The sequence below is a fragment of the Pimephales promelas genome, chromosome 6 (assembly GCF_988280905.1).
Source record: "Pimephales promelas chromosome 6, fPimPro1.hap1.1, whole genome shotgun sequence".
NCBI lineage: Eukaryota > Metazoa > Chordata > Actinopteri > Cypriniformes > Leuciscidae > Pimephales > Pimephales promelas.
Genome location: NC_142774.1, coordinates 2,674,162 through 2,693,090, shown reverse-complemented (window position 1 = coordinate 2,693,090; position 18,929 = coordinate 2,674,162). Strand labels below are relative to the sequence as shown.

Genomic DNA, 18,929 nt, shown 5'->3' with positions numbered 1-18,929 from the left:
GTTGATTCACACTGGCTCAAAAACATGTATGAAAAAAAACTGTTCATTTATGAATTTCAATTTAACACAGTACATATTCATTGGCTTTAATTCTTTCCCCTTCATATTTGATGTCAGGTTTTATAAGAGCATCGATCTCTGTTGAGCTGTTAAAATATAAACTATGATTTTTGCTTGTCTTTTTATTTATTTATTGAAAGTTAATATAACACACAAGCAGACCCAGAATTAATTTGTTTAATGCATATTCTGCCCAGTTATTCTTTCAGATGTTAATAAGCACTGTACGATCCAATTATAACATGAAGAGTTCAGATGCAAAAGCCTCTAAATGCCATTTGAAATTTTCTTCTAAAATGACCATTTTTATCAAGCTTGTATATTTAAGTTCAGTAATTTCACTTAAATGACAATTAATAGGTAATCTTCATTGCCATTTAAGTGAAATTACTGAACTTAAATATACAAGTTTGATAAAAATCATCATTAAAGAAGAAAATTTCAAATGGCGTTTAGAGGCTTTTGCATCTGAACTCTTCACATATAACCATATTTAAATCAAATCTGCAGAACTGATTAAAGTTCCCCTGTTGACAATGTGTGATCTCTTAAAACTCATCTTTGATCACCAAAATAAATATTTAAAGTTTTTTTTTTTGTTTCTGCGATTTAAAAAAAAAAGTATTATTCATGCATTAAAATAGCTTGAATGTAACACCCTTGTTTAGGTGCAATACTACTTATAGTCAACAGAATGTGTTAAGGGACCATCAAAATAAAGTGAAACCACCACTTTTTCAGTGTCCATTTTTGTGCGACACCCTAAAATTATTACTGTGCCCCTCTTTCCACCCTTATTCTGAAATTTAGAATAAGAATAGTCTGAATAAGAATAATGGTGTTAAGAATAGTCTACTTTGGTGTTTTTGTTTATTTGTTTGTTTGTTTGTTTGTTTGTTTGCTTGCTTGATGCAGTCTTTCTCAAAACCACATTGTCTGCCATGGTTGAGAATGAGAATCTACTGTATACATATTGCTTCTGTATTGAATGATTTGGTAAAAGCTTAAAATATCCATCACTGCAAAAATAATCAAATGCATAGGCGCTTAATTATTTGCATATTCAAATCAGAACTGTCTGTGACACACAGTCTCTGTCTGTCCATGGCGTGAAACATCAATCTGTCTTCAGGTGTTTTTTTTAAAAAAAGTTGTATTTTACCGTGTTTGGTTTTGTTCGGGGAGAGAAAGAGCATTCTGACTTGAATTAATTTACTTGTTTATAGTCTAAACATCAGAAAGACACAAGAATTGTCCTAAAAGAAAACATGAATGTTTGAGTCATTAAAAGTTGTAATATTTGTCCTCTTTTTTTCATGCCAGGTGTTGTACAGTCACTGTTGACTATCATCACTTTAATCCCGTGTAAGTATACGCAAGTAATGTTTGCAAACTCTCAGTTAACCCTGTGAACTATATTACATTTTTAGACAATTGATTACATTTCCCAGTATTTAGTCATATTTAGCCACTAATACACAGGTTATCTGTATTTCTATATAAGCCTCAGTGTTTTGGGCTGTTGGGAGAAACTACAGAATGTTTTTTAGAGATTAATTTGGGTTTAAAATGTCACTCTAATAAATTAAATATTTTATACATGTTAAAGGATGATTAATATATCTATCACACGATTATTATCACTAAAATTAACTGTGTAGTCATTTGAAAAAAAGAAAAGGTCATTTGTTAAACAGTGTACACTCTTGTGTTTTTCAAATGAAATGTGCTAAACATGCTGAATATATTCTGATAACACTTTACAATACGTGTGCACTAATAAGCATTAATTCATGCTTAACTAATGCACAGATAATACTGAATTAATGTGTAACTAATGATTATTTAAGCTATTCATTAATGATTACCACATTAGGAACTAATTAAGAGCCTGTCTTAGTTCATACATGAATTGTTATTAATGAAATATGTAATTGTGGATTAATTCCATAATAACTAATTTTTTTAACTAATAGTGTTAATTACCAGAATGAGCCAAGCCTTGTATTTCAACTTCCAGGTAATATGACAGGTACACTAATATGCATTAATACATGATTAATTACTTCATTGTTAGTGCAAATTCATGTGCAAATTACTACAATTACTAAATGACTAGTTAATAATGATGTGCCCCATCAAGTAAAGTCATAACATAATGATACCTTTGCAGATCATTAGCTAATGATTAATTAAAGCAGACAACTGGAAGTTGAAGTGCATAGCCTTGGCCAATTATGGTAATTAACACATTAATTTACACTATTAGTTAATAAAATATGTTATTTAGGAATTAATACACAATGACGCATTGAATTAATAGCAATTCATGTATTACTTAATCTTAATCATATCGACTCTTTATTAGTTGCTGATGCAGTAATCAATTAATGGTTTAGTTCTTCATGATACATTACCTCATGATTATCTGTGCATTATTTAAGGATGAATTAATGCACCCGTATTGTAAAGTGTTACCGATATTCTCATCCTCAGGTTTAACATCCACCACTGCCGCTGAATTAAGGGCAGCTACTCCAGTTTTGGACTGTGATCTTAATAAAGACACGTACATCTGCACTGGTGCTCAATACCGCATGTACTGCAACACAAGACTTAATAGTTTCTACTACCAGAGATACCAAAAACAAGACCAATACCTGTGCATAAGTAATGACTGTGTCTGTTTTGCAAATAAGGACACCTGCACATGCTATAGTAGCACTTTGTCCTTTTGCTTCTGTGAGAATTACAATAGTAGCATCCCTATCCCTACAATTAGCCCAGTCTTTGAATGTGGGCTTTATAATGACACATACATCTGCACTGGAGCTCAGTATCACATGCACTGCAACACAAGTGTACATTATTTCTTTTACAACAGAAACGAGCACCGCTGTACAAACAATAACTGTGACTGCATTGGTAATAAGGACATCTGCACATGTACCTATCCTTCATCCTCCTGCTACTGTACTAATCACAACATTAGCATCCCAGCAACAGTTACTCCAGTCTATGACTGTGTGCTTTATAATGATACGTACATCTGCACTGGTGCTCAATATCGCATGTACTGCAACACAAGAATGCACAGTTTCAACTACCAGAAATATTACCAAAACCAATATCAGTACACATGCAGTAGCACTAATTGTTACTGTAATGGTAAAAAGGACACCTGCTTTTGTAACTATAGCCTTTTGTCATCATGTTTCTGCGAAACTCGCAGCAATAACATCACCAGCCCTACAGCAGTTACTCCAGTCACAGACCCTGACTGTGTGCTTTATAATGACACGTACGTCTGCACTGGTGCTCAGTATCGCATGTACTGCAACACAACAATGGATGACTTCTCATACCAGAGATACCAAAACCAAGACCAGTATCAATGCTGGAATGAGATCATCAACAGAAAAATGCACTTTAGGAATAATGGCTGTAATTGTATTGGTAACAAGGAAACCTGTACCTGCTCAACTATCACATTCTCTTCCTGCTTTTGTGAGACTTACGGTAATAACAGTGCTCTCACTGCAGCCGTTACTCCAGCTTATGGCTGTGTGCTTTACAACGACACGTACGTCTGCACTGGAGCTCAATACCGCATGTACTGCAACACAACTGTGCAAGATTTCTCTTACAACCAAAATGAGCGGCGTTGTAGAAGTAATACCAGTGACTGTGTTGGTAATAATGACACATGTACCTGCTCTAGCAGCACTTTCTCCTCCGGCTTCTGTGAGACTTACGGTAATATCATTGCTCTCACTACAGCAGTTACTCCAGCTTATGGATGTGTGCTTTACAACGACACATCATACATCTGCACTGGAGCTCAGTATCACATGTACTGCAACACAAGTGTACATGATTTCCATTATCATACAAACAATTACCACTGTTTGGGTAATATCTGTGACTGCACTGGTAATAAGGACACCTGTACATGCTCTAGAAGCACTTCATCCTCCTGCTACTGTACTAATCACAACATTAGCATCCCAGCAGCAGTTACTCCAGTCTATGACTGTGTGCTTTATAATGAAACGTACGTCTGCACTGGTGCTCAATATCGCATGTACTGCAATATAAGAATGCACAGTTTCAACTACTGGAGATATTGGAACCAAAACCAATATCAGTCCGAATGCTGGAGTGGTAACTGTGACTGCATTGGTAATAAGGACACCTGTACATGCTCTACAAGCACTTTCTCCTCCTGTTTCTGCGAGACATATGGTAATCTCAGTGCTCTCAATACAGACGTTACTCCAACTAATGACTGTGTGCTTTATAACAAGACCTACGTCTGCACTGGTGCTCAGTACCGCATGTACTGCAACACAACAATGCATGACCTATTTTACAGTAGAAATATGCACCGCTGTATGAGTGCTAACTGTGACTGCATTGGTAATAAGGACACCTGTACATGCTACAGTCATACCTCCTCCTGCTTCTGCGAGAATAACATCACCCTGACCACACTCAGTCCAACCACCGCAGGTGAGCATATACACTGGAATATGGGGTTTGATTTTACTGTTCATGTTGTAATGATGAATTCTCTCATTGCAGTTCTGGATAACATACTGCCGGACCAATGCAGGGTAAGCTGAATATTTCTGTTTAGTCTTAGACTATTCTTAGTTGTAACTCAGATGTGGTCTGGTAGCAACATAGACAAATCATTTCCAGAGGGGTGTCACCAGCGGACGTCGCGGGTAGACCTAAAACCAATCAGAGCGATGAAGGAGATGACGTTTGCAGAGCGGCGGCCGGCAGAGAAAGATCTCCGAGTGTTGTTCTTTGCTCGGTTTTTAACAAAAAGGAAACATTCAAATCGCTTAAAAAACAGACGCGAGTGACGTTCGACGGCGGCATCCATCTTTGTAATGTAGGCTACAAAATCATCGTCATCGTGTAAAGCCCGCCCCAACGTTTCAGATTGGTGCCGCGATTTGATTTCTGCGGACTGGAAATAAGCTTGAATGAGCTCTTTGCCAGACTAACTTTCAGAGCAAATCTAAATTTGCCGGAAGTTGTCTGGGTTTTCCCAGGCTAAAAGTCTTTCAGTTTTATTTATAAAGCTCAATTGTGATTTCAGAGTCAGACTTCTGCAGGATGTTTTCAAAATCTTCTTGACAATATAGAGAACATTACAGCTCAAGTGCTTCCTTTGGATGTAAGTTTTTATGAGAGAAATCATAAAATAACCAAATATCAGTCATTTATGACATGGGTAATGCTGCTTGTGTGGAAGTATTGATATTCATTCAAGTGTTTTTGTATTATAACCAATTAGGTTGTGACTGCAGTTTTGAATGTGGCTCTTAACACTTCAGAGATTCAGTCAGCTGACTCAAAGGAACTAGTGAGATTTGGAGACCGTGTAATAAAAGCCAGTGAGAAACTCATTGCTTCCCTGGTGAAGCCAACAGACACAAATAACAGTGTCAGTTTTACTCTTGACACCGTAGGTAAGTGAAAATGCAAATGTATCTAGAACAAACACAATTTTACTAACTGAAAATGCTCTCCAGGGTTTGTGAACTAATCAAGGAATCAGTAATTTTAGCTACAATATGGAATTGTACTTATTTGTAAATTTATTTTTGGATTAATGTGCAGAATATGGCTTTTTGTAGATATGTCCTCATGCATTTCTTGATATGTTCAATGTAGGCTACAGGTGCAACTCCAAAAATTGTGTGTGTGTGTGTGTGTGTGTGTGTATATATATATATATATATATATATATATATATATATATATATACATAATTATACTTTTCAGAGGGCTGACATTTCTGTATTTTTAAAAACTTTTTTTCATTGATTTCACGTAATATTCAAATTTTGAATTTGGGGTTTTCATAAACTGTAAACCATAATCATCAAAATTAAAAATGTTAAGTAAATTAAAAAGTAAAGTAAATGTAAAGTAAATAAAAGGAGACACAAGAGTTCAGATTCATTCATTATTTTCTTTAGAGGTACAGATCTTCATGATTGGACCAAAGTTCACTTCTGACCAAATCCCTCGGCTGGGCACAAAAAATGCATCTTTGGACATTGATCTCGTGGGGATTGCAAAGAGTAACAACGGAACAAGTATGTAAAACTGACATTCACCACAATTACTGACAGGAAGCAGACCTACTGTACACTTTCTAAAACTAACTCCAATACCAATACTGATTACCATAATGGTGACTTCAAGTTAAACATTTAACACGTCATCAATATCTAAACCTTGTTTATTCTCAAATCTGAAGTCACCATTATGGTGATCAGTGTTTGCTTTAATTGACTCTTTATCATTCTTTTTTTTTCCTGTGGTTGCTGAGACAATGAGTTTGTAAAAGATATTTGTGATGGCAAGAGAAACTTGGTCAGGTGTTTTTGGCTGTTTTGACGATGCCAATCGTGTAATGTTTAATCTTTGATTTTATGGGTGTTTTAAATGTATATTTATTGACCATAGTATCTCTACAACATGAGATCCAGCAATAATCAAAAACCTGTTATTTTGAAGAATATTGAAATCAAGTGCATAAAAACATTTTGAACCCCTGTAATACTTAAGACACTCCTGAGACACACAGACATCAACAATTAGCATATGAATCTCGACAATGGTGACAATCAAAAGTTTAATTTTGCAAAGCATGCTGGGTGTCAGCATAGTACAAAACTCCCAGCATACACTGCAGCATGAATATATTATACAACTGAATGGTCTTTGTTTCAGTGCCATATTGTTAAAATTCATGTGTTGATTTTTGACATACAGTATATATGATATATGTGTGTCTAAACGACACTGTAGGTTTCTGCAAATGAAATGAATTTAATCCAGTTCTAATGTAGTGCATGGTATTTTTGACATATTGTACATTACAGTTAAAAAAACTGAATTAACAGTAAATTACTGGCAACAGTATTTACAGTGCGGTACAACTTGGAAAATGGCAAATGTTTTTGGTATGACTAAGTACATTAGGTTTCAATGTTTAGACAGAATCATAGAAACATTCATACCACCACTAAACCAAATTTACTTTTTTTATGTTACACAAAATCAGCTTCTGTTGCATTTATGATCTATTCAACAATGGAGAATCTACTAAAGCCAGACTTCTTCAACACGCCAAATGATGCCAATGACACAATTAACACCATGATGTCCGCTGTGATCTCAGCTACTCTTCCCAAAACCACCAACACTAAACTCACCAAACCAGTCAACTTCACCCTCAAACACATCAGAGTGAGAGACTTTCATAGACTTTTTTTACTATATGAGAAAACTTGATGGATGGTACTGAAGAGTCTTGTAGGGCCAAAACTTTTTTTTTTGTTTTTTTATTTGTATTGTCTAGTTTTGCTCTGATGATTCAACACAGCAATAGCTTTAATGATGCAAAGAACTTATAGGGAGCAGGTGTTGTGAAAGTGCAGCTTTTTCTACCTAATCTGGCTTAAATATTTTTTGCAATTTTACTTTTGAATTCATAATTTGTATTACATGTTAATTACTAAGAGAACTGTGATACTTGACATAAATTCTTGCACACGTTTCCTGATTTAAAAAAAAAAAAAAGTATTATTATTTTTTTGCAGGAGTTTGACCCCAACGGTTCTCTGTCCTGTGTGTACTGGAATATCAGCGAGTGGATTGTAGATGGTTGTTCTGTTTTAAAGACCAATAGCAGCTACACTGTGTGTTCGTGTGTTCATCTGTCCACATTCGCTCTCATCATGCAAACCAGCCACCCATCAGATGTGAAAGAAAATCTCAGACCGGTAAGATTAATGATGCGGTGTACCAGTCATTTACCAACAGACTAGTTGTTTTGAAAGGTATATTTGAATATCTTTTAATGATAAAACATATTTTTTCAATTTTACTTTTTTATTTTATCAATAATATTTAGCAAGATGGAGATTCTAAGCAGATTAATGAAAAGGCGTAAGTTCTTGGAGAGAAAACTGTTATGTCATACAGTCAGAACCCAACCTAAACCCTCAGAGAAGTTCTCTAAATGAAGCCTCTTTAAAAACTCATCTACAGCCCTGAAAGCTATTAATTGGTTATCCAAGCAACGCTTTGAAAACAATTACAGACAAACTCCAGGCCATCTGCCGTGTGAGACGATTCAGTTATGTAGATTTGTGAGGACCTGAGAGGATTTGAGAAAATTTTTGCAGGCAAACATTGTTTATTGTAAGAAGCACATCTCACAGAAAAGGCGCTTTCAAACCAAGGAGCTTTTTGTTATTTTGGACGGTTGGAATTGGAAATGTCACTTAATTTTTGTTTTGATGTTTTCTCAGAGAGACTCACTGCTGGAGCTGTTGAAGCTCTTGAATTTGGTGTGTGTGCCCGTGGGGTTGGCGTTCTTCATTTTGGCCCTGTTGACCTTTGCCCTTTGTCAGTGGAGTCCTGGAATGAATAATGTGGCTCGAATCAACCTCTGCATCAGTCTTCTGTCGGCTCACCTTCTGTTCCTGCTCACACAACAGTTCCTGAGACTCATACGCCGTCATCAGGTGAGAATGATGAAGGAGCTCTACAGCTCAGCACAGTCTCACTGAGAATCATCATAACCGTCTCTCATGATCTCCAGGTGTTGTGTGCCGTGATATCAGGAGTGCTGCACTTCCTCTTTCTCTCCGGCTTTGTGTGGATGTTCATTGAAGCTGTGCTGCTCTTCATCTGTGTGAAGAACCTATCACAGATCAGCTCCAAAAAGAGGGAGGTGCTTAGCAATGGATTCCTGTGTGTGATTGGATATACGGTTGCTCTGGTTGTGGTGGGCGTGTCTATCGGGCTGTTTCCTGAAGGATACGGCAGTGAACAGTGAGGTTTTTTATTTATGTATATTTATTTATTTTTTTCGACTGAATTTTAGATGGATTCGATGAAATAATGATTTTAAGTTAATGACGTACAGCTCACATGTCATTTTTGTTCTGTATACCAAAATTACACCTTTTTTATATTAGTATTTCAACAGTCAACACCTTAATAGTTTAGACTTTTTACTTATTAATTTCAACATATTCTCATCCCAAGGCATCATATACGACACTTTTGCCAAACCAAAGTCATCCAACGCACATGGCACCCTAAACACGCTTCAGTGGTAGGTTTAGGTATGGGGTAGGGTTAGGGTTAGACCACTAGGTGGCGCCTTCCGTCTCATATTGACGCTAAAGCGTGCCGTGTGCGTTGGATGTCTACGCTTTGGCAAAGAGCGACTTGGGATGAGAACGGGCTCTTAATTAGGTGTTCAAGCACAAAGTGCTGAAAACCTATTGTATTTGCTAGAAAGAAAAAAAAAATCCCCTAAAACGCATCGTGCAGCCCAAACCGTAAGGGCTGGAGCTGTGAAACTTTGTCAGATGGTAGGGCCTCGAATTGTGGAGAAGCTATCAGAGTATAACCCCGATTGGCCCATAGGTGGCGCTACAGCAACCAAAAGTACTAAATTGCTCATAACTCCTAGACCGTTTGACTTAGCTTCAATGTTTTTACACCACTGTAATCCCTGGCTCAAGACGGACAAGATGTATATCTCGGATTTCCGTTTGGAGCAAAAAAAAAAAAAAACCCAAAACCCACTTTTGCGAACTAGTCCCTGGTTTTTTGCCCAATACTATTCTCTGGACTCTCTAGATAAATAATTATCGAAAAAAAGTAGAACTTTTGCTTTTGATTGGCTTTAACAGGGTCGTTTACAAAAGGGATGGGACAAAATGCACCCAAAATCATATAAATCCTAAAGGAAAACTCAAAATTTTCACGAAAATTGATGAGCATATGTCTCATAACATGCCGAAGAAGCATGCACAGTTTCATGGAGATCGGACCATAGGTGGCACTATAACTGTTAAAAAGCTTTAAAACCATGCATTTCCAATGTTAAATTGCCTGTATTGATTGTAAATGGTGTTTTACATCTATTATGTCCGTGGATAAATGCATGTTAAATAAAATTGAATGCCTTTCGATGCTTTTGTGCTTAAAGGCCTGAACTGCTTGAACACCGATAAATGCTGCTTGCAGCTTTAATTTCTATTGTGTTTCCTCTAAACAGCTGCTGGATTCAAATAGATAACGGTTTAATCTGGAGTTTTCTGGGTCCTGTTTGTGTCATACTAGCAGTAAGTTCTAGTTAGATATATTTCACGTGGGCTGTTGAAGTCAAGAAAGCTGATGCGATCCTTTCTTATTTCTTCTGCAGTTGAACATGATCCTCTTCATGAGCATCGCCATCGGTCTGTGTTTAACTCTCACCAAACTGAATGCTGAAGTTTCTCAGATAAAACGAACCAAGTAATATGCATTGTTTGTTGCTCTGCCACTATAGAATAGAACAGACAAATGACACATTAAAACTCTTTCTTTCTGCTTCTCTGCAGGATTATGGCTTTTAAAACACTGGCTCAGTTTGTGATTCTTGGTTGCTCCTGGATTCTGGGTTTCTTCACTCGTGACAGGAAGGAGCTGGAGATCCTCTTCCTGATCTTGAACTCCCAGCAGGGAACCTTCATCTTCCTGGTCTATTGTGTCCTCAATAATGAGGTCAGACATCACTCAATTTACCACCATATTCCATTCAAAACTGAATTTTAAAAAATATTAAAGTTGTTTTCATGAAGGTCCTGTTCTTATTTTGGCAATCCGTGTCTTTTAGAGGGAAATGTCAGAGGGAGTTGTTTGATCTGTTACTATTTCTCCATTTCTTTCCTGTGACGGAATGTTCAAATGTTCCAAAACTATTTAAACTCCAACTGTCAGAATTCAAACTTTTAGGCCCAGCTTTCTCAAGCTTTTTATTTTTTGAAATTTAGGATCCCGCTCCATAGGAAAAATGTTCACTCTCTCTCGATATATGTATAATATAGATCTAGATAGATATAGATATATGAAACGGAGGCCAGCTAGTAGTTGATGTGCAAGTAAACCTCAGATGCTATGGCTGCAGTCTTTAGCCTCCTTGTTAGAGGCTCACTTTGAGTGGGTCGAGTAGGACCCAGGTGGAGGGGTTACATAAATTAGAAAGAAAAGTGAAACATCAGTACTTCCTTTTGAAGGAGCAACTATAGCCTCTTAAAACACATTTTCTTGCCTGTTCATTAGAAAGAAATGCCATTGTGGTTCATGAGTTTCAGAGGTTAAATTGATGTCATAAAGTCACTCAAGCTCCTCTCGTCTCATTCTTGTCCAGGTCAGAGAGCAGTACAGGAAGTTCTTCAGACGTCTTTGCTGTGGACTCAAACCCAAACACATCAAAAGTGTCCAGAAAAATTGCTGAGGACAGAATCAGTGGTTTCAGCTTCTGCCAGTAAATTAACAACTAGCCTAACCAATGTTATACTGTGATTATTTTTAACTGTCATTCATTTTAATGTCAAAATTGTAATACTTGTTTTACTATTAGATTCTTGGTGGAGGGTTCGTTGCCTCATTCTTTTAGACCCGTGTGTGATTTATTTTACTGGAGACCCTTAAAGTCCTTTAGTTAACTTTAAGAATATTTAGTGTGACACATTTCATATTAATCAGTATACTACGTATTTATGTTTACCTTTTATTATTTTTTGAGTTTTATTGGTTTTCTAGTAAATATTAAGCAACTTTAGAAGCATTACTATTTTACAACAGATGTTTCACTCTTCATATGCTCTATAGGTGTGACGGTTCTGCTACATTATTCAGAGGAATTAATGAATATAAGATTGAAATTCCCCAAAAAGAAGTATGAAGGGACTGAGGAGTGAAACACTGTTTAGATACTATAGGACGATGTAATAACAAATGTACAGCAGCCAAACAAAATCTTTAATTAATGAATTAAGGGTCAAGAGCCCAACTAAAGCAAACACTGATCTCCATAATGGTGACTTAAAAAATCCGGTTTTCTTCTTCAGTGATTCTGCTTGTTATCATCACGTGTCTTCAATAATGCTAAATCATCACTAAATTAATCCGTTAATCATCTCATTAACTTTAACACCCTTGAATGTTAATTTAACACTCATTTCTGCATCATATCTTCCATCTGAAAGCAGGTGATTTACTACTAATCAAGGAACCGGCTTTACTGAAGAGATGCGCATAACAACGTCATGCGATATATCGCCCAGCCCAACAAATGCTGTTTGTGGTGTGTTTAATGATGTTGGAGCATGACGTCAAACAAATGTTTTAACCCAATTTTCACCAGAATTTGATGTCTGAGTGATGTAGGAGTCTTCTGTATATTTGATCAAATAAATGCAGACTTGATGAGCATAAGAGACTTCTTTCATGGCATTTTTTTTTCTTTTTCTTGCTTCCATGAAAGTTATAAGAACTAAACAAAAACTGAATGTGATGCCAGGGATAAATGTGATGCCCCAGGGTTACACCGAGGTTTGTTTTAACCCTTTATTTTAACCCTTTATTAACCCGATATGTACTCTGGGAACTATTTTACACCAGGGTGTCCCTTTTATCAGTACAGCTTATGGCGACTGAACTGGGGCATTAGGTCCCACTCAGGCCTCAGGTTGATCAGACCAGCTGACCTCTCTAACACATCTTCCAGCAGCTGAAGACTGCGCTCAACCTTCAGTGGGAGCTTCAGTGGGAGTGCAGGCAAAGCTCCAGATTGATTGCTGCCGACCAGGGGCCTCCGGGCTCATCAACACACCTCTCTCCAACCACTGATGGTCACATCAATGGTGACAATAAAAAAAGAAGCTTGGGAATCAAGGATGAGTTTGGTATTATATATGAAGCCACCCATCATGCATTGCGGCATGAAGCTTTTTTTTGTTTTGATAGTCACCATTGTTGTGATTCATATGCAAAATCTTGATATCTTGGTGAAAACATTTGCAACATTGTTGAAACAATTTTGAATCGTGCTTGTTTTTGGTTTTGCTGTTTCACACAGTTGGACCAATCTAAATCTTAAAGATGATTGTTCAATCATCAACATCATGGATTTGATATTATTTAACACTGTCGATGTAAAACTAACACAAGAAACGCAGGGACCAAGATAGCTAAGGCATTATAGCGACAACTAAATCACCACCCTAATGGTGGATTCAATTGACAGATCAACCTGGAGGGCCACTGTCCTGCAGAGAGCAGTTACCATTGACACATGAAGGCCCTGTTTACACGAGAACGCTCGCGTGTGAAAACGTAGAAATATTTTATAGGATGTGTTTTGTTGGCTTCAGTCGAGAGTTCAAGAGATTTCCACGACGCACAAGCGAGAATTGCGATCTCCTTCAACTACCTCAGTTCAGTTCTCGCGCATGCGTCGTGGAGATCTCTTCTGAGGCCCACAAGGAAGAAAAGGAATAGTCGAATAAAGTTGTTGTTTTTGTTTGTTTTTTTGCACAAAAACTATTCTCGTCGCTTGATAAACTTATAGGCTACTTGAGCCACGGTAGTCACATGGAATATTTAAACATTTTCTTCAATGACTTTCTGGGCCGTCAAGTACCCGGAGCCATGTAGCAGTGATCCACCTCTCAAATTTAATAAAAAATATCTTCATTTGTGTTCTGAAGATGAACGAAGGCCTTACGGGGTTGGTACAGCATAGGGGTGAGTAATTAATGACTTAATTTTCATTTTTTGGGTGAACTAACCCTTTAAGGATATCGGTTTGCATGCTTTTTTCAAATTAAGTCTAACTAATTAGATTTTACAGTGACAGAAAACAATTTAATGCACTTCAGGTGTTCTGCAGTCTTTTAAGCAGTGTTTCAGGACAGATTGGGTCTTTTTCTGCTACAAAGTTGTAGTTTTTCTCTTTTTTTTACTACAACTTACTGAAAACGACTGATCAATCAAATACAAGTTCCCTTTTTCTCAAAATATATGCTCCGTAAAAAAGGTTTCTGCCTTATTGTTAAGTACAATCAACTTGGATGCTTCAGCAATGCCATCTTAAATAACAATAAACTGACTGAGTTGATAGTCTTATAACTAATAAAAAAAGTTTTAAATTGCTAATGTATTTTAATAAGTTAAAGCAATGTAAAAACGTATGTTGTCATAACTTTTTGATCAATTCTCATAAACTACATGACAGCAACAAATAAAACGACATTATTAAATATTAGCTCAAACGACGTCACGCTTTCCTCTAATCCTTGTTGGATTTGCATCTTTGATGTAAGATGTAAAGTAGAGGCAGATCTGTGTTTATCTTGTCACAGCAGAATGGAAATAAAGAGATAAGGTGAATATCCACTGGGTTCAAAGGTTTCATGCTCCAAAATGGACATTAATGTAGTAATACATACAACATGCAACTACTTGGTATATGTGAAATTCACTCTCAAATCATAAACAGTTTAAATAATATATAAAATCCCAGCTAGGATAACAGGCGAAGAGTTAGACTCAACCCCACCAGATTTTACAATATATACAATGTTAGACGCGACCTTTGTATTGATGTTGGTTTAATAAGTATAAAAGCATCTTGGCATGTGTTCTGTCTTTGTGTATGAATTTGAATATGGATTTGAATGTGAGCAGGAGGTAACAGAATGCATTTCTTCAGGTGGATGAGCAGATGATTGTCATTTACACTTCTGACTCACAAATATTTACGTGTCTCCACCCGATGATCCTTCAAAGAAAAACTCATGTCAGGTAAGACACTCTTGAAATACTTTATAAATCAGAGAATAAAATGCTTTAGTGTTACTGTCAATCTCACAGTTGTTGGGTCTTTAGTTGTTTAATCATTTAGGCAACATGTTATGCAGGGGAAATCCTCAGCTTAAGATCATAATCTCTGATATTCATAATTATGATGAACCGTCAGCCTTTTCAAACAACTATACTGCATCATATACTCTGAACTGTGATTTCTGTGTTATTTTGAGTAATTTGTTTATATTCATAATCTCAAAGGATAATGTTGCATATTCGTTGCCAAGGTTACAGACAGACATGAAGTTAAATTGATGGACGGTATAATAGACATCAGTTTTTAAGTGAAAACTTGATCTTTTTTAGCATTTAAATCACAGTTTTCAGGCTATGTTGAATCTCTCTGGTGAAACTAACAGTAACACAGCTATCATGAACGGTTCTCACCATCACAGTCTTTACCATCACTTAGGCTGGTGTCTAAATTTATTAATAATAAAACTCAGCTGATGTCTACTAAATGCACATTTTAAACAGCTCGATCAATTTCAACAGCAGCACTGTACAACACCTGTTCAATTATGGTCATTAAGCCAAATCTCTTTAAAAGTCTTTATTTAGATGAAGGCACTGAGAAACATTTTTGTTACTGTTTCTGGATATTAAATTTACCGGTGCTTGGCGAATCTTATTTTCCCAGATGCAATTCAGTCATTTCAATACAATCCTGCGTTTGAAAGCAGCATGTGTGAGTTTCATTGTGAAGACAATGGACTATTTAGGTGTAGATTTTTTTTTTGTGAGATTTTGTTAATATTATAATATAATATAATAATATAAAAAATATAATAATATTTTATATGGCTAAAGTGATAATGCCTTTTAGTGTTTACAAGTTATCTACTCAAGAGAGAATGCAATATTATACAACCCGGTCTCATCCCAAATCGTCATATAACTGACGTTTTGGGACGTCTTTTGACCATACGTCAATATTCGCCTTTTTAGGTCCCCCTTAAACGTCGGTAGATGAGGTTATGGGATCCTAACTCTACCCCATACCTAAACTTAACCCTAAACCTAACCCGTCACCTAACTGACGTTAAAGGTATAGCGTCAGTTGTATGACGGCCCGGGATCGCCATCTACCGACGTTTAAGGGGGCCCTAAAAAGGCGGATATTGACGTATGGTCAAAATACGTCCCAAAACGTCAGTTATATGACGATTTGGGATGAGACTGTGTTATATTATAGGACTCAACCTACACGTCTGCGCACACATGCTTTCTTTTACAACACTAAACTTGTAATACGTGTGTTGCACGCCATCACCATTTTCACAAATTCGCATTTTTGACGTTTGCCGTCATGGAAACAAAAACGATATCGGTTTCAAAAATTGCTCTTTGAAACCTGTTGTCAAAAGTGTGTTTTCAGTCCATCAAAATGTATAAAAAGTTTGCAGTTATTAGTTGAAAACCGTGTTGTGTAAACGGCCCCAATTAGATCAATAGTGAAATATTTTCACGAGTGGGTAATTCCCACAGAAAACACAAGTTACACGATAGTTGAAATATCAGTGAAAGATGCGCAGGACGGTGTAATTTAATCTCCACCATCAACCTAGGATTTATATCAGTAATATTTTACTGCAGGGACAGCAGAGTTTCACTGGAACTCGTTCCCCATAAAAAGAGTCTATGACCCTGCAATAAACAATCACACACACACACACATGCATTCTCTTTCTGTTCAAAAACACAAGTTAGACAGAGAATCTTAATGGCGCCACCGTGTGTCTCTAAATGATTGCACACTCTCCTCATTTATAACAGTTGCAACATACTGTAAACTCACAAATACAGTGCAATTCCCAAGACTGTTTCACTAAAGTCATGCAACAAACTAAAATCATGCAACAAACTAAAATCATGCAACAAACTAAAGTCATGCAACAAACTAAAGTCAAGCAAAAACTAAAGTCATGCAAAAACTAAAGTCATGCAAAAACTAAAGTCATGCAACAAACTAAAATCATGCAACAAACTAAAGTCATGCAACAAACTAAAGTCAAGCAAAAACTAAAGTCATGCAAAAACTAAAGTCATGCAAAAACTAAAGTCATGCAAAAAATAAATTCATGCAAAAACTAAAGTCATGCATAAACATCTCGATTAATTTGTTTGTTTTCTCTCTCTCTCTAAACTGTAAAGGAAACTCGTCATCTGAACTGTTTTTATATAAATAGAAATACACCGGGATGACCAAACTGACAATGGCTCCTTCTCTTCATAAAGGTGACTATATTATAAAAGTGCTTCTCACTGCTGCAAAAGACTTTTTTATGACAGATGATTAATGTAGTTTTCTCAAAATCAAAATGATTGATTTTTTCCTTTGTATTTCCTGACAGGTTTTCTAAGAGCACGGATTATCACCTCTGTTATGCTGTGTAAGTCAATAAGCAGTGTTTTTTGCTCAATTCTTGCTTATCATTTTTTTGTTGTGACAATAACACATAAGCAGGCCCACATGTTTGTTTAATAAATATTAAGGCTATCTTTATTATGCGTTTCCAATCTGATTAAACCATTTCACGATATTTAAATCCTCCCCAAACTCAACACAGAAGATAGTAAAAAGACTTCCCAGTCAACACGTGAGATCATGTCAATATTATATGAGCTATTTGTGAATTCAAAGTGTTGAGCAGGATGAGAGCAAACAGTTCAAATATCGGTCACTGGGGACAATCTACTTCCTGTTTCGCAACACTATCACAGTGATGTCACAGTGATGTCACATGGTTAGCTCACAGTATGAGTGCACACACATATAACAAAGCATTCTCCGAACATATAACTGACTTCACATTCAGTGTGCAGTCTTTGTACAGTATTATAGATTATTGTGACTGTGTTGATTATACAGTATGAGATAGAACAGCCTCATTATCATTCATAAAGGGTATTAAATGTATAATAATACACAAACATTTGAACTACTGTCTCATTTAGACACAAAGAGAAATCAAGAATCAGTGTATTAACCTCAACCATGGTGACAATCAAAAGTTTCATGCTGCAATGCATTACTAGTCTTTGTGTGCACTTTGTGTGCACAAAATGAAAATGATGTCATTAATGACTCGTCCCAAGCCCGTCAGACCTCCGTTCATCTCCAGAACACAGTTTAAGATATTTTAGATTTAGTCAGAGAGCTTTCTGTCCCTCCATTGTAAATGTGTGTACGGTATACTGTCCTTGTCCAGAAAGGAAATAATGACATCATCTTCATTTTTGGGTGAACTAACCCTTTAAACTGTGAGACACTTCTTTCACTCAGAAGACTGAGCTGTGACGTTATTCATGTACTGGACAGCCAAGAGTTTACCAGAGTTCACCTAAAATGTTCTGATTCAAATCTTTTGTAATTTGTTAATTAATTTGTTTTCACTTTCATTTTTAATCTCAGATCTCTTGGCCTCTGTAACTGTCACACAAGAGACAACCTCCATTGGTAATGTATTGTGCTGAATTGTCCAGTTTTTCTCAGCTTATGTCTGCAGACATAACCCTGCAGACAAATTTATTCTGACTGCTATATTAAATCTCGGGAAATCAATGTGTTTCTGGAGATTAGTCATATTTTTCCTGAAGGAGACTGTCTGTGATCGTCTGTTATAATGTTCACTTCTGATGTGTCACTCAAGATTGGCAGTTTTGCTTCCCCGTTATAAAGTAATATTTTGTTAATTGGAAATTACCAAAGATAGGAATGACTAAAGCTGCACTTCTGGATAGATTTTGTAGCATGAACATTTTATTAACAATAACAGGTCATGATTTCTTAATATATTTTCACTACAGCTAATCTGTCAGACCCCTGCAACAACTACACTGTGCTGAACGATACATGGAGATCCATCAATAATAAACTTAACACTTCCTCCTCCTACAACTGTGATCAGTCTGTCTCCTGGAGCGGCTGGTATCGTCTCTTCATTAACAGCATGAGCGCTCATATCCCAGACACGTGTGTTGATTTTGGCAGATGTGGCACTAGTCTCGCACTGTGGATCCGTGGTGGACACCCAACAGTAACAGATGGAGTCGTCACTCGAGATGTCTGCGGTGACGGTGGGAGTTTCTGCTGCTATTACGGGTCTTATCCCATTAAA

The 18,929-nt window shown here is 36.6% G+C and overlaps 1 protein-coding gene across 1 annotated transcript; it reads left to right on the top strand.

Moving 5' to 3' along the window:
* The first annotated feature begins 4,534 nt into the window (after window positions 1-4,534).
* LOC148978462 (adhesion G protein-coupled receptor E3-like) lies at window positions 4,535-12,356 on the top strand. Its single transcript, XM_089132805.1, has 12 exons — window positions 4,535-4,676; window positions 5,174-5,251; window positions 5,372-5,546; window positions 6,060-6,179; window positions 7,154-7,338; window positions 7,692-7,853; window positions 8,406-8,621; window positions 8,699-8,931; window positions 10,172-10,238; window positions 10,319-10,410; window positions 10,497-10,659; window positions 11,306-12,356. The coding sequence occupies exons 1-12, from the start codon at window positions 4,593-4,595 to the stop codon at window positions 11,390-11,392; spliced, it is 1,662 nt and encodes a 553-aa protein (XP_088988931.1). The 5' UTR covers window positions 4,535-4,592; the 3' UTR covers window positions 11,393-12,356.
* The last annotated feature ends 6,573 nt before the right edge of the window (window positions 12,357-18,929 follow it).